This window comes from Gouania willdenowi, chromosome 1 (genome assembly GCF_900634775.1).
Source record: "Gouania willdenowi chromosome 1, fGouWil2.1, whole genome shotgun sequence".
Lineage (NCBI taxonomy): Eukaryota > Metazoa > Chordata > Actinopteri > Blenniiformes > Gobiesocidae > Gouania > Gouania willdenowi.
The window spans coordinates 9,299,373-9,316,420 of NC_041044.1; the positions used below are offsets into that span (position 1 = coordinate 9,299,373).

The 17,048-nt window shown below is 38.0% G+C and overlaps 1 protein-coding gene across 2 annotated transcripts in view; it reads right to left on the reverse strand.

The window, feature by feature from the left end:
* socs7 (suppressor of cytokine signaling 7) overlaps window positions 1-17,048 on the reverse strand; it is a 31,415-nt gene that overhangs the window by 9,906 nt on the left and 4,461 nt on the right. Inside the window, exons 3-6 of one of the 2 annotated variants that reach the window (XM_028457396.1) lie at window positions 13,118-13,222; window positions 10,529-10,663; window positions 9,781-9,926; window positions 9,367-9,535 (exon numbers count right to left, since the gene is read on the reverse strand). In XM_028457396.1, coding sequence (XP_028313197.1) covers window positions 9,367-9,535; window positions 9,781-9,926; window positions 10,529-10,663; window positions 13,118-13,222 — 555 coding nt within the window. The remainder of the gene's footprint in view (window positions 1-9,366; window positions 9,536-9,780; window positions 9,927-10,528; window positions 10,664-13,117; window positions 13,223-17,048) is intronic. The other variant, XM_028457404.1, reaches the window with a different exon arrangement.

The following is a 17,048-nucleotide window of genomic DNA, read 5'->3' on the forward strand; positions in this document are numbered from 1 at the left end:
ACTGTGCTTGCTTGAGGAAAAAAGAAAGGAAACTGTATACATAGGTAGAAATTATAGTGTAAATGCTAATGTTGGAGTAGGCAATCGTTTAAATGGACTGGATATTTGTGTCCATTGAACATCATACTGTGGTTTTTAGCCTGGATAACGTCACTGGGCCAGGTGTGACGATTTCTGTCTGAAATGAGTTATTTTGGTGGACTAACTATAACTACAAGCTCATAAATAACTATTAGCAAATAGATGTTATCCAACAAATTCATCCCATCACATCTCTGTTTAAAGGAGTTCCTCATTTTAATATCTTCTTTGGAAGCATAACAAAAGATTTATATGCATACAGTTTTCCCCAGTGTGTCTGGATATGTGATGAAACATATACTGTCAAATCCTTCAGTGAATCAGTCTCGGACAGGGCAATTCAGGGCCGGTTCTACGGGGGTTGCAACAGGAGCAATTGCACTGGGTCCAGGCCTGCGGGGGGGCCCTCCTCCCCTATCCTCCCAAAAAATAAAATTGTGATTATTTATATTTTTTATTTTTGTCACTCAGTACAAGAGGCCCTTTATGTTGCTCTTACGGGTTTTTTTCCCCCATAACGAGTTATTTTCAAAAATGTGTCGTCAGGCCCCTCCCTCCACCTGTAGTTAGTATTGCCCATGCCGCATGCGCAAGAGAGACTTGAGTCAACGCTAGACATTCAGACCGTGACTTGCCAACATGTCGGTAAATAGATTCAAACTGGGTTGCCAGAAACGGAGAAAGGTAAAATGAAAAGTAGGAAGTACAAAAAAGTCGGCAGAATATGCTAAAAAGGTTCACGGTTCCTGATTTAACGTTTGGGCAGCCGCAGCAGCAGAACAAGAAGACACTGAATGCACACACGCACCAAACCCCCTCGTCCACTCACTCACCTCAGCAGCCACAGCGACAATATTAAGACAGAGTCGAATGAAGAGTTAGTTAGTAAAAAAAAGAATAATGGTTAAATTTGGAAATAGTTTGGCTTCAGAATGTCACTGTGCGTGAATGTGTGTGTGCTGTAGAGATCCAGAGGTCTCTGTGGGTCGATAACGTTATAAACAGGACTTAAAACAACTTGTTACTGTCACACTGCACGGTTATTGTAAGCAGGGGAAGATCAAACACTGCTTATGTCGTTTCAGACGGGACGGTAACAGAAGGCCATCATTACAGCATGCGTGTGTGTGTTAGTAGTGGTGTTATATCATAATACTAAATTCACAATTGTCAGTAATAATAAATCAACAATTGATAGTTAATTTGTAGTAAACCCCAATTACATCACAGAGAAAACATTAATATATATTGATTATTGCATTTCTGGTTCCATTGTATGCATTAAAGCATCATCTCAAGGCAAGGGATAAATATCGAGATATATATCATATATTGTGATATACTTGATAGCTCGAAAATATCGAGATATTAAAAAAAAGGTCATATCGCTAGTTGGTGGATGTCGCTAGTCGGGGTGGGTGTGTGTGTGTATGGTGGTGGTGGGGGGCCCCTAAGCAATGGTTTTGCCCCCCAGAATTTCATAGGACCGGCCTGGGTCTATTCAACTATATTTTCACCTAAAGCAAATTTGTAAAAAGCTATGGCCAGTGGGCCAGACTTTGTGGCTGTGCATTACTGTGTCACTGAAGATGAATGCATCATCGATTGCAAAATGAGAATTTTTTTGTTTTGTGATTTTTACTTGAGATTATACTTAATTCATAATGACTTTTGGTTCAGGAACAATATTACAGTAATATTCTATTTTTAGTACATTGTCAGCACAGAACTATCAGGGAAACGTATTTTTCACATATGTTGCATCTTTTATTTCACTTGGTTGAATACAAAAATATACACTTGTTGGGTTACCATCCAACTACTAACCAGGCCCAGACCTGCTTAGCTTCTGAGATCTAACGAGATCAGGCAATGACAGGCTGGTATGGCCATATACTTCACTGACTTTTAACAAATCATACGCCGTCAATTTCATTTTTGGCCTGAAACATGAAAATATATCCATACGACCCTCTTTCTCTGCGCTGTCTCTCCACAGTGTGTGTTTGTGTTAAGATGTGTAATGATATGATGTCACCAAAAACAAAACAGCTCTCAGAGCCAATCAAGGTTGTTTTTGTAGTGTGATTGGAGACTTTTATAAACTAAAACAGCTTTCATTGCATGTCCGAACCTGTGCTCACACTATATATTTTCGTCACCAACCCAACATCTCTTCTTCTTTGATTGTGTTTCCATAAGAGCCAGGCTATTGAGCTGAAACAGGCCTTGATCAGAGGCCGAGGTGGGGAAGGGCGTATCTACGTATTTATATGTTCTGGCCAGCCTTAGTGTTTCAAACTGATGCACAGAGTTATCAATTATACATAATTTTTTTTGACACACTTGCTCCTTTTTAGGGGTGCAAAGTATCTAATTTATTATTTTTAAAGATAATAAAAATCAATCCATTATTATAGGTAGATATATATATATATAGATATAGACATAGTCCCATTTGAAGAGCACTGGTGTAGGGGTTGATGCATCCTGTTCAATCTATCAAAGAGAACATTTTAAATTAAGATTGTTTGAAAGGTTTTTATTCTGACACAATCACAAAAGGATGTGTTGGCAGTTTAACTGGCATCCATTGTAAATGTTGACTTACTTTCTATTCTGTTTTTTCAAACACTGTTTTAATATTGGTCAGCATTGGTTCTCTGACTCGGATGACTAATATTGGTTCAGTTGGAAGGTGCATTTCAGTCAGGTGTTTCCAACTGTGGAGCAATCTTGAAGAAGAAACGTGAAAATCTTAAACCAATGGTCATATTTAAGAAGAAAGTAAAAAATATGTTCAGTGGAAACAACAAGACTGTAGTATAAGCAGCTTCTTTATAATAAACATTTTAATTGTCATAGTAATATTTTGATGAATAGAATTATAGTGAATAAATAGTGACCATATGTTTTCAAATTTGAATTTGAAGAGTTATTGTTTTATTTATTCTGTTTAGATTGGGGGCAGATATAATAAGTTTATACTTCTTTCTGCTCCTTTTCATTCAATGTTTTGTGTATGTTTAAGTTTATTGTATGTGTTGTTTTGAATCATTGTTGAAAGAATGAAATAAATAAAAAAGGTCACCAATTTACTTATTTACTAATTAAGCTATAACAACAGCAAAGAGGAAGAGACAAATGATTCTCCAGCAAAGGCTCGAGAATGAAAAAAGGTTATCTGAACAAATTTCATTAGGGGCAGTATATAATGCAGCCATTGCTCCAACACAATTCCACTGCTTTTCCCACCTACTAATATACAGTAGTTCCATACATAACAGGGTACACATTAGACAGGGGAATGCGTGCATTTCTACTACAATAGTAATGCATGCTTTGTTCCAGAAAAAAAGCATCCCTATACTCCCTATTTTGGCTTCTGATCAAGAGGTTGGGGGTTCGATCACAGTCTATACTTCGAAGTGTCCTTGGGCAAGACACTGAACCCTAAGTGGCTCCCAGTGGTTGACCAGCACCTTGCATGGCAGCTCAGTCCCATTCGTGCGTGAATGGTAAATGAGTTGATATTGTAAAGGGCTTTGGGACTACTTCAGTGTAGGCAGAAAAGCGCTATAGAAATCAAGTCTATTTCCCATTTTACCCTTTAAACCAGCTCATAAATAATAATGTATATACTGTATATGTGCATCAGTTTGAGTGAGAAGCCTTTTTTATTTTAATAACTCAATGACTATTCAACAAACAATACTTCAACCTGATATACGTCTGTGTGCTGATAAACAGTCAGAACTGCAGGTCTTAATAATAAATGGTGACTCAATGTGCAGCATTATCTCTCTGTGAGCCTGAATACACAGGAATCATTGGTGAGTCACAGAGTGTGTGTGTGCAAATATTTACTTATTACTCATTATCACTTTTCAAACTGCAAACCGAGTATAATTTATGTTCTTTTCCTGCATTGAGATTACAAAAATATTGCTATTATTATATCATTATTACCATTAATATTACAACAAGAAAGTTTCACCACAATGTGGTGACTCTCACAGTCTACAGCCATGAGTACTGCAAATACATTTTCTTTATTGTATCCAAGTGAAACCAATCTCTTTTATTATGTGAGCTTAATGGTTGCTGGTTGGTGCTTCATCTCCTGTGTTGAGAACAAGGGGAATCCTTATTCTGTCACTTTTTTGTGGAACTGCAGAGTAGAGTCAAAAAGTAATTTCCATGGAGACAAATAAACAAATATGACAAATGTATTTTTGCGATGCTTTTCTTTTTTGTGCAGCTCCAAAAATGAGAGGCAACACAAAAAAAAACTATTGGAAGGAAAAGAGAAGGTGTTTTTGGGTCAGATTTAGCTGCTAAAGCAGAAAGAGGATCTAAAGTCAAAGGAACCAAGAGAAGAAGAAAGGTGCATCAAAATAAAAGTAAACTATTCCACTTGTCTTTAACTCAGATCGTGGTGAGGACAGACGAACAAATGTAAAGCAGCCACAATGTGACTAATTTGTTCTGTGCTTTAAGCATCATAAAAGTGCTATTTGGGCTTCATACACTTGCCCAAAGTGTTTTTTACATTGATTCCCGCATTAGTTAGAGGGTGATTTGCTCTTTTCTTACTGCAGGGTGAGCACAAACACCTCGCTCCAATTTGATGATGCGTTCCCAATTTGATGACTAATTTGATGCAGCACTGAGCTGGAGAAGCTGCGCCTGCAGGAAGCTCTCTGCTGTGATTGACATGTAAACAGACACGCCCATGAACGTGAGCATGTCACCGTCCTTCGTGCAGTTCTATGTATATATTTTCTACAGTCTATGTATGTACCGGTGAACGCCCCGCCTCCACGCTGTGTCTCGTGTTTATAAAGCAGCATGAGCTCGGCTACGGAGTGGGTGGGAGGAGGGCGGTCCGTCCTCTGGCCCCAAGTCATTGTGCGGGGAGGAGGAAGTCAGTGTCCCGTCTATAGACACGCCCACTCATGAATATGCATAGGAAGGTCGCAAATCAGCCTATTTATGTAGAGTTGCTCATAAAGTGACTTTTCAGAGGCTAAAACTCTGGAAAACAGGCGAGTTTGGAAAAAATAAACTTCAAATACTATGTTTTTGTGGTTCTTAGAACAAATGGAGATGGGTGAAAAATAGCATGACATGGGACCTTTAATATAAATACAGTCATTCTTATGAGAACATTTTTAACTCTTTGCTCAACATAGACATGTTTAATTCATCCATCCATCCATCCATCCATCTGAAGCAAGTTCAAAGCCTAAAAACAAAGATAAATGTTGAAAATAGTATTTTTAGAGCCATGGTTGCCATTTAATATGTAGTGTCCTCACAAAGAAACACATTCTTCATGAAGTGGTTCATAAACATCAGTTATTTACTTATCTTTCATCTCTTTTTCTTTCCTCTTTTAATTGTCTTGAATCCAGTTTTTCCTAAGTTTGCAAACTTTGGTTCTTAAATGTTTTGATTTTTACTGGAAGGCTGATGTGCTTCCCTTAACGTATTAAGTCATGACTCATTCCTAAATAATCGGAGCTAAGATGACAATCCATCAGAGCACAAAATAATGCTGCTGAAGCAGAAAGAGGAAAAGAACATCATCTATAACTTGGTCGATTAAAAAAGGGAATAAAAGTGTTTGTTAATGGAGGACAGCTCTATTAAAGGTTTGGGAAACAGGTTTTCATGTTATGAACATACATTTATGTGCATATCAGGTTAACCTTTGATTCATGATTTGAAGCAAATTCAAAGTTTGTATGCTTGTAAAGACACATTCCAATGACTTCATTGAAGGGCACTGATCACATAGCTTTACTAAAGAGTTCAGACAAAATGTGTTATTTCATCTCCTCTAACTGCCCAAATAGCAGACTGTTATTGTTTCTGTGAAAATCTCTGTAGTTACCTGAATTTTTAACAAAGGGTTGCACAATGTTCATGAGCTGCAGGTTGCAAACCTGCAAGTGGGTACAATGACCAATGCTGTGTTCGAAATTGCATACTAACCAGAGCTTAATTTGATTCCCAGATTAAATTCCTTGATTTTGACCGGCACCCTTTTGATTGGATCCACTTTTTTTTTTCCAACACCTCATTTGCTTTTAGGTGTTTTAATTACATTTTGAAGTGTTATATTTGGACAGCTGTGTCTTTTATTGAGTTGAAATCACTGGAAATGTCATTGTACACAAGATTAAAGGTAAAAACTGAGCGCGAGTGAGACAGAACAAAGTCAAGCCACGCCCACGCTACGTCTAAAGTGTGATTTTGCACAAAATAGTTTCTCTGTCAGCTTGGAAGACAGTAGAAAATGGCAAAAAAAAAAAAAAGCAGTTGGATTTAAAGAACTTTTTTAAGCCAATAAGTGAAGCTAAGCCTGAGTTTCAGAAGTCCAAGGTTGTTTCTGTGGATATCGTGGAGGAGAGTAGCAGTTAGCGTAGCAGTTAGCGTAGCAGTTAGCGTAGCAGTAGTACCTGTAGCGATGATGCTAATGAAGGAGAACCTGCCACCAACAGACAACTCTAGGCTTATGAAAGACAAGGCATACCTCGGCTGTGAAATATGGATAATAGTTGTAAGATACAAAGTTCTCCATGGCTGTTTTTTGGCTGTTTTGACAAATACAAGGTAAGTACACATTTTATTATCATTTTCCGCTGTCCTGCTGATTCATTAGAGGTGTTATGGTGAAAAAGTTTGTAAATATTTTGAATTTGTGGGTTTTTGTGTTCTGAAAGTATAGTGACCTTTGTGATGAGTGGCTAAAGTAGTGGTGATTTTGCGCTGTCCTTGGTGCTGAAACATAACAGATGTGACATCTGTCACTCAGAGAACGAGACAGATGCGCTCCGTAACAGGCGATTGTCCATGCTTCTTTAAAGCTGATTCATCATTCTTTCATTAGGTTAATAGGTTGTTTGTGTTCACGTGATATTTTTGGCCCATTTAATTAGCAAAAGGCACTTTAAAAAATCTACTACGTGACATCTTTGTCTCTCTCATACTGCCTAAACAACACCCGGCATTTGTTCTGGAACCTCATGATTTACAAATTAAGACCTGATACTAACGTACTACTAAGTCTGACGTAAAAATGAGTATGTAGTACCTTCACATTAGATAGTATGCAAAGAATGAGTACGCGAGAAATACCCGGACGTATACTATATAGGAACATTTTTTATGTATGCATGGCGGGCACACTAGTCATACTCAACTGCCCCACGATGCATTGTGAATGGAATGTAAAATCGTCCTGGGACCGGCTTCAAGCCAAAAATCAAACACCCAGTTTTCAAAACAAAAGCATCTCTTTTTGTCTTCCATTAATGTTTTTAACAATTTTGTAAACAAGGCTTTTGTTTTGAAGTCAACCGGAAGTCTTGTCAGTAACACAATGGCGGGTCTCCGAAAATCTCCGAAATGTCAGCATGAAATGTGTTTCCGTGAGTTTTATGGATCAAATGACCACATGTTGATATTCTACTTGGTCACTTCCTTGCTCAAAATGTTTTCAGAACTTTCAAAGGTGGCGAATCAACTGAGCTATCTCGCCTCAGTGTGATTCAGGTTTTTGTCGTTGTAGGTTCGAAATGCATCTTTGGAAACTTGGAAGTATACTTCAGTGGGAACGGTATCATCCTAATCATGCTAGTATATAGTAGACAGTATATATAGGGTCCTATAAAATCCACGTTAACGAAATCACGGACGGAATCACGAAATTCACCAATGAAAATGGTTAAATGCAAAAAATGGACAAAATCGGCATGAAACGCCGTCACCGTAAGGCAAAGAACGTTTTTTTTTAATGGGGAAATGTTTCCGGGGAACGTTTATTAGGTGCACCGCCCTCCCTCCTCCTGTCTTGGCTGCATTAAACTCATCTTGAACCACCACAAACACTCTCTAAAACAATGCAATTCATCACCGACTCCTAAATACAGAACCTTCAGTGCCCGTTTAACTTCGCTGTGCCTGTGAAGCTCCACCCGTTTTTCGTGTAGCGCAGTGGCGCTCTGTGAAAACGTGATCAGATTGAATCATCGTCATCTGCTCAGTGTTAGAACTGTTGTGCCTAGCTAACTAAGAATAACTCGGTCCGTGTTGTCTTTAAGTTCTTTTTATTCCAGCCTTTTGTCCGTGCACATTCACAGTCAGTAAGCTACCTCAAGTACAACCGTTTCAGTGGGAATTTCCGGTTTACAAAATAAAAGTCAGGTGGCACAACGTTATTAGAATGTTACATTCTAACAACATCTCATCAGAGCTACAGAAGACAGGATAATTTAAATTAGGTTAATTTAAACTAAGTTGATGAAAACTTAATCAATAAACCTGATCAGATTCAATAAACCAGTTATTCCTGAAAGGAAATTGGGTGACATTAATGCTGTTCTCATACATCTTTATATAACATAATAAGAATAAGAATAATTCATGTCACTACAACTTATATCTACCTTTTAATTGTATCTTACTTTATTTTTGACATACATTTTTGTTTAATTGAGTTTTTTTATTTTTATTTATTAGTATTTATTTTGTTTCCTCACAGGAGTTAAAAACTAATCTTTTCTTTAAAAATTTATAAATATTTCTAAAAAAAAAAAAAAAAAAACGGAATCAAAAAAATGAGATTTGGGAAAAAATAAAACGAATTTTTTAGGGCCCTATATATATGGTAATCATTGAGTTTGTAGTATACAGTAGAGTGTGCCATTTCAAACACAGCCCAAGTTTCTTTAGTTTTGATCTTTTCATAGATAGAAACAATGTTGACATATTCAAATGTTTGAAAATCTAATATATTTTTCCTGTAGGTCCACATCTGTTTTACTCTACACACCTCGGGTATCTGCAAACATCCAATAAATATACCAATGATTGCAGCTCAAAACCCATGATAAAATCAAGCTGACTGTGCTGACTTTATGAGATCATAACACAGATCATTATCCTACGGGTCCTTTTATTAAACCAAATCAATCACAGATACAATAAAAAATCTACCAAAGGAGAAAATGTGTTTGTTGTGATTGTGGAAACTCACAAGAAGAGGATATAATACTAAACAACATCAGCCACACTCCAGGGAAGTATTCATTTCGTAATGTATTCCTTATCCCTCTGCAGTTTCAGTTTATTTTCCTTTAAACAAGGACGGCTGTGGCTTTTGTTCATATAAAGTTATTGATGATATGTTAATGATCGATGATGATATGTGGCCAAATTAGCTCCCTGTAATGTTTGAGTAAAGTAAGAATGGAATGAATGCCGTTAGTGTCTCACCTCGGTAATGCTCCATGCGTGTGTGGTGTGTGACTCCTTGCGACCTGAAGCTGAGGCTCAGGATGTACCGAGGATCCGAGCTGTCTCGTACAAGGAAAGATCCGTCCGGTTTCCCTTTCAGCTTCATCTCTGCGTCCTCCCAATTCATGGGACCCCAGTACCAACCACACTGCAGGCAGAGATACACACACACAAAACGTTGGGGGGTCGGTGAAAAGCAGCCACTTTAATGATACACTCCATTTCCCTGACTTCTATCACACTCCAGAGACATGATCAAAAATTCAAGATCTGCACATCCTCCCAGCCTCTTTTTTGCTCCTAATTCAGACTATAAATACACAAAACATATGCAGACAGAGAATGTTCTGCAATCTACAAATGACAGTATGTCATATCTGCCGATTATTGTACCTTCTCCAGCTCTCTCAGACTGGCCGTAAAGTTGCTGGCTTCAGATCGTCGCAGGGCACAAAGCACAGGGGGTGGAGCATGTCTGGTAAGGGGCGGAGCATCAGCAGGTAGGGGATTTGAATGTGGAAGAGCCCGGAGGAAGGCATCTGAAAGAGAGTGTTGATGGATGCATTATAACATCAATATGCATCGTTGAAAATGCATCCATTAATTTAGACCAGTAGTTCTCAACTGTTGGGTCAGTACTCAAATGTGGGTCTTGGGTCTGTTTGTGGGTTATGGGCATTTGGTAAGACAAAATGATTTTTTGGAAATAACCATACATGCTTCAACATTGAAGTAGATTTAGTAATGCAGCATCCACTTTTACACAGCAGCCAGGTATTCTGTACTTTCAGTATCACAAGATTTTTTTTTTTTTTTTGCTCTTCAAATTCAAATTAATTTATTTTTGAACTTCTTGATTAATGTGAAACTGATTAATGTGAAACTGATATGATAGTGTTGGTTGTCTAAAGAATTAGTTTTCTCAGAAAAAAATTCTCATAACACTTGATTCTATTCAAAACTTTTTTTGTGTCGCTGTTTGTGGAAATTTAAACATTTCCAAGATTTAGGTTGTGGCTTGTTATTAGGCATCATGGAGGGTCCAGAAGACACATCAGTTGAGAACCACCAATTTAGACCATTAAAAAAGAATACCAAACTTCAATTAGCCATGGTCACATTTTCCCCTCACACATCTTACCATTGAGGCTGAGACTGTGCTGGATGGTGGCGTGGGAGGGAGGAGGAGGAGGAGGGAGAGGCAGGGGGAGGGACTGCAGGGAAGCGCCCATGACGCTCACTAGGAAAGGCCCAGGCTGAGGCCCGGCTATGTCATCTGGAAATAGGCCACGAAAGAAAGGAAGAGAGGACAGAAGGAAGGGAAGAGGAAAACACAGCCCAGGAGGTATAGGGTCAGGGGGAGGAGGAGGATGAGAATAAGTGGAAAAGAGTAAGAAAGATAAGGTAAGGAAGAGCACCATACCAGACAGAAAGCCTCAGTCCACCTTTTCAATCACCCTTTATGTAATACACAAAAACATAATTATAGATGATTTTCTCAAGCTGAAAATTGCAGAGTAAATCAGAAAGTGGTAAAATTGTGGAAAACATCATGCAGAAAGAAACTTATTACAGATCTACTTCATACAAAGAAACAAGTTAAACTAACTGCTCACAACTTGTTTTTTTATTGTCACTAATGCACTTAAAAATAATACCTTTGAATTCTAATATCAATAAACCTCAGATGTAAGAAAACTGCAGATGCAAGCTAGATTTGACAACACAAAGCTTTATTTGTCTCTTCCCATGCCATCATACCATCAAGCCTCAAACCACATCAATACCTCCTTTATTGACCTGAGGCAGGGTCAACATGCAGCCCTGTTATTTAATCTAGTTGTCAGCTCAAATCAAACAATTGGATGAGTTTACAGGACTGCAGATGTTACAGATGTTGGATGTTTTTATTGACATTATCAGAAATTTAAATCTTACTAATTGCTTTCAGCAAGATTGGCTAAGATTAATTTAGAATTATGTTTGAGCAGAATGTTGGCCACAAAACCTTTAAGGTAACCACTAACTAATGTAATGCATACAGTATATGGTTAAATATTTTAACCAGCATATAAGTGAGAATTTTTGCGATGGTGGGGAAATGGTTAAGGAAACAGGCTTGTAATCGGAGGGTTACCAGTTTGAATCCAACCTGACCCTCACTATGGGATGTTGAGCAACTCCCTTAACCCTACCTGCTTGTGTGTTGTACGTCACTTTGGATTAAAACTTCTACTAAATTCATTGTAGAATGTCTTCTAATGAAAATGAACAGGACAAACTGCATTTACACGTTATGCTAAAATGTTTAGATGAAATTGTCAAACAATGTTTGTATGTTGCCATGGCAGCAAAGTAGGCTTTAATTATGATGCCAAAACGTCTCAGTAGAGGTATAAATAGAGGCTGTGAGCACATCCTCAGTGCTTTGAACAGGGGGGTGTCAGGGGGACCCTGCTGAAACCTCTGTGGGTCACTTGGTTGAAAAAATGCCACAGCCTAACAAAGGCTGCACCCTATTGGCTGATGAGGGTGCCCGTCAGACAACTCTGCCAATCAGAACGGGCAGGTAGGCGGACTGCTGTACTCAAGTGAGGTTTCACAGAAAAGTCCATGTTTTAACTGATAAGTTTCCTTTAATACATGAAGTCACCTCCTCAATGCCCCACGTCTACATATCAGTCCATTTACAGCTTTTTATGGTCACTTTTTACTGGAACCAGACTGATACACCACTTTGTCCGCTCTTCTTACCGTGAACTACAGCAGAGCGATCACAGCGAGTCGGACTCTGAGTCAGAATACGGACGCAATTGCTTCTGAACAAATCCAACGTGGTGATTTGGCAACTTCATGCTGTTCTGCTATTATAACAAACTGGCTGACTTTTACTGTTCGTCCTCCATACGGAAGCATCTCCATCAGCCTCAGAGTCCAGAGCACCGATCAATTCTGAACAAACCTAACGCAGTGATGTTACAACTTTATGCTGTTTATATTTCTATTACAAACTGGTTGACTTTTACTTCATACTGTACACGCTGCTGCAGCTGGCTGGCTCTCTCTCTCTCTCTCTCTCTCTCTTTCTCTCTCTCTCTCTCTCTCGCTATGATTAGGCATGTGACAGAGCTCAATTTTGTGGTGGTAAGATGCTTATAAAACTGGGAAAAATCCACAATTTAGCCGTGTCATTGTTCAAGCCGCATGGTTCAAAGCGTGAGAAAAAAGTAACGACTTATAGTCCAGAAACTTCAGCATGTAACATGTTTATGTAAAGGTTTTTTTTTTTTTAAATCTACTTTACATTTTAAAAATATGTATCCTGCCCCAATCCAAAACCCAAATTTGCAGCATTTATAATAAACTGCAATCTGCAATATTTAAACACATTTGTGACAATGTTTCCGTGACAATAAACATTTAAAGATGGTAATTTAGTACAAAAACTTATCAAGTTAACTCAAAGTCACTGACTACATCTGTCATCTGTATTTACCTTAGTGAGTTTGAAGCCTGGTAAGTAAATCGGATTTTAGACAGAGCTCATTAGAGACTAGTGCTAATGGGTCTGAGGGCAACTATGATCTATGCAGGCAGCCCTTTGCCCACGGGCAATGTGTTGGTGACCTTCGACATAAATAATCAAAAGAAGTGAAATAGGTGTTTTGGCATTGTCATTGTACCAACAAAAGAAGTGAAAAAGACCAAAAATGCAGGAGACAGTAAGTACCTAACAGACTGAGACTTCTGCGTGGAGGAGGTGGGGGCGTCGGAGGGTGGGGCGTATTCGCCCCTCGCCGAGAAATATCCACATCCACCAGAGAAACCGTTTCACCTGCAAAACATGTACAAGAGAAAAGACAAAGAGAGATGAGAAGAGAAGTGATTTTGAGTACTACCCATACTAAGTGTGACACACAATGAGTAGTGCGTTCACATTAGTTAGTATTAGATGATTGAGTATGCGACAAATAGACCGATGTATACTATATCGGGACATTTCCTAAGTATGCAGGGTGGGCACAGTAGTCATATTAGTGATGATGCATTGCGAGAAATGTAAAATCGTCCTGGGACCGGCTTCAAGCTAAAAATCCAACATTGTCTTTTCAAAACAAAAGCATCTCTTCTTGTCTTCCATTAGCTTTTAACACTTTTGCAAATAGTTCTCTTGTTTTGAAGCTAACCGGAAGTTTTGTCAGGAGCACAATGGTGGAAAATCTCTGAAATGTCAGCATGAAATGGGTTTCAGCGCGATTTATGAATTAAATGAGCATATGTTGATATTCTACTTGGTCACTCACTTTCTTGCTTAAAATGTTTTCAGAACTCTCTAAGGTTGAGAATCAATGTGCTTCAGGTTTTTGTCGTTGTTGCATCTTGGGAAACTTGGAAGATTACTTCACTGGGAATGCTTATCATTGGTCATCATCTTAATCATACGTATAGTACATAGTAGGAGTGTGACGATATCTCAATATGGTGATATATCGCAATATTTTTCAGCACAATCGATTATCGATATGCTCGCGCTAAGTACTGATTTTATTTTATTATTTTTTTTTTTTTGGATTAAAGATTTATTTTCTTATTTTCAAAACCTTTTCTGCTTTTTCACTAAAATGTGCAGGTAGGACTTCACTGAAATGTTGTCACTGTCAATATTTTGTTTACATAAAGCGCTATTGGAGATACCTATTAGTTTACATTGATATGTTGACACTTATTTACAGAAATGTTGCACTGAAATAGTGTCACTGTTCATAGGACACTTTTTCAATTTATTGTCTTTCAGATGTAAAATAAAAATTGTATTTTTTTCACTTTTTCACTAACCTGAGCATTTAGTTAAAGGGGCATTATTATGAAAAATCACTTTATAATGGTTTTGCTACAGTGAAATACAGTACATCCCTTTAGCCTCATTCAGATAGCCAAAGTTGAAAAAGTTATGTTTCCTCCTTCCCTTGTTATTCTACATTTTGTAAAAAGTCAGCTCCAAACGGGTCATTCAGAGATACAAAATAAAAATTTTATTTTTTCACTCTTTCACTTTTTTCACTTTTTCTCGTTATGTCAGATTATCGTAGAGTGATTTCGGATCAATATGTCAATAATCGCAATATCATTATATCGTGAGATAATCGTCATATCCTGAGCTTTGTATCACGTCTCGTATTGTGAGGTACTCAGAGGTTCCCATCCCTAGTACATAGTAGACAGTATATACTCATTGAGTTTGTCGTGGATAGTACGGAGTGTGCCATTTCAAACACATCCTGAGAGTGTGTTTTTTGTATGTGCTGCAGAGTGCCACTAAAGCTGCAGCAAGCAGTTAGTTAACAGAGAACTACACCAAGCTAATCAGACCCAATCACTGTAATAAAGAACAACATCCCCATCCTGAGTAATTGAGATTCTGCAGAGGCTCACTGTATCAGTGCCTTAAAAAGAGCAGAGAGTTAGAATCCCTCTCATCCCCATCCTTCCATTATTGCTTCAGCAATGAAACATCACAGAGTGCCTGAGCAGGTCAGCAAGAGGGTTTATGGTTTTTAAACTTTTCATTCTCTTGCATCATTGGGGCCCCTATTGTGAAAATGAAGTAAATATGAAGCATTAGTTTTTCAAACTAATTTTCAATTAAAATTCAAAAAACAAAATTATTTTTGAAATCCTGAGGGAAACTTGGCTCTTTGAGCAAAGTGGGACACCATGCTGCACCTTGGAGGTTTTTTCCTACACAGTTAGCTGAATCATTTTTGGGCCTGCCCAGCTACAAAGCTTCTGTCGTCTCTTATCTGTGATTCTCTGGTGTCAAATCCTGTCTGATATTACACCTGGAGGGAGAAACATTGACATGACTAAAGGTTTCTACTTAGTTTGAAGAAAAATAATTCAGCTGAGCAAGAATATGTTAGAATAATGCAGAAATCTGAATAAATGATTTAAAATTACATTTTCTAAACATGAATGAAGGGGTTAAAGTCACTAAATGTAACAAGTGGAAACATAAGGACTTCCTTCGTAACAAATAAAATAATAAAAAACCTGAAATATATATATATATATGTCTTATTTGTTGATATGTTTGTTGTGTTATGTCTGCTTTGGACCTTATATGTGTCCAAAATAAAGTTTGATGATTATGATGATGATATTGTTGCATTAAACCAAACACAACCAGATTATAACAACACCTCAATCCTTACTATCACCTTCATGGTTACATTTTTTTTTTATATTTCAGTTTTTGAGTAAGTAACTTGTAATATTAGTACCGGTAATATAGACCGAAATATAAAACCTGCATCTGCATTGTTTATAAACCTGTCAACTAAGCTAAAGTGTCAGATGACAGAGAAACTGCAAAAGGAGAAGGTTCTATCCAATTTATCACCTGCGATCAACAATTGAAAGCACAAGGATAACAAATAGTGGATTAGTCCAACATTCAACAAAGTCCCCTAAACTCTCATTGTGTAGTTTTCAGTGGTGGCAGCTTTAAAAAGCTAAAAAGCTAACTCACACATAAACATGAGGCTGTAAATCAATGAGTTTGCATGTTTGTCCCAGTGAGTTTTATCTACTTACATTGATGGTTACCTCTTCTATCAATAAATATTTAAATTAATCTCAGTGAAATCTCTAAATTGACAGAAGAGAGAATGTGTGTGTGCCTTGATTGTCTGTCTCTATGTGTAAGTCTCATGATGATGACAACCTGTCAATGGTGCCCTTCATCCTGAATAATCATGACTCGTCCTTTTTAGCCTAACTTGAAAATGATAAAAAGATTGTAGACTGACAGGCAATACAATCTCCCTAAATGTGAATGCCATCCCAGCTGTGATGGAACTGCTTTGAGAAGGTCTCTGTGTTTTTGTCATAACCTGAGCCTTTAGTTAAAAATTGTCTTTATAATGGTTTTGCTACAGTGATATACATCCCTTTAGCCTCATTCAGAGGGCCAAAGTTGAAAAAGTTATGTTTCCTCCCTCCCTTGTTATTCTACATTTTGTAAAAAGTCAGCTCCAAACGGGTGAGTTGGATTTTCCCCACTACCTGATGTCACCTAGCGGAAACTCCTCCTCCTGACAATCCTAGCTCCTCCTACCCCATATAAGAACGTGAGTGCCTCCCTCTCAAACTATCTCACAGGTAAAACAAACACTGAGGTTTAATATAGAAAATACATTATACTTTGTCATATATGTAAAGCTACATGCACAAAATGTGTACTCTGCATTTAACCCCTCCCTGAGGAGCAGTGGGCAGCCACAGTGAAGCACCCAGGGAGCAGTTCCAATCCTTCAATTTTTTTTGTAACCGTATCCCGCCTCGTTTCTCGAGATGATCTGAACCAATGCAATGCAGCGGTTGGACAAAACAGTGGACTATCACCTTGAATGGACTATTCCTGTAAAAAGTAGTGGTGTGGAAGAGAGTGTTTGAAGCAGCAGCAGCAGCTGATTGACTTTGCTGCTGCAACCACACACACCCTGAAACAGTGTTTGTCTGACTCACAATCACAATAGTTGCTTAAATAGCCATTTGTTTTACTGTAATGAGCAGTTTTTTGGCTGTTATGTGGAGTCAGCATCTACAGACATGCCTACTCATGAATATGCATAAGTAGGCCCCAAAACAGCCTGATTTTA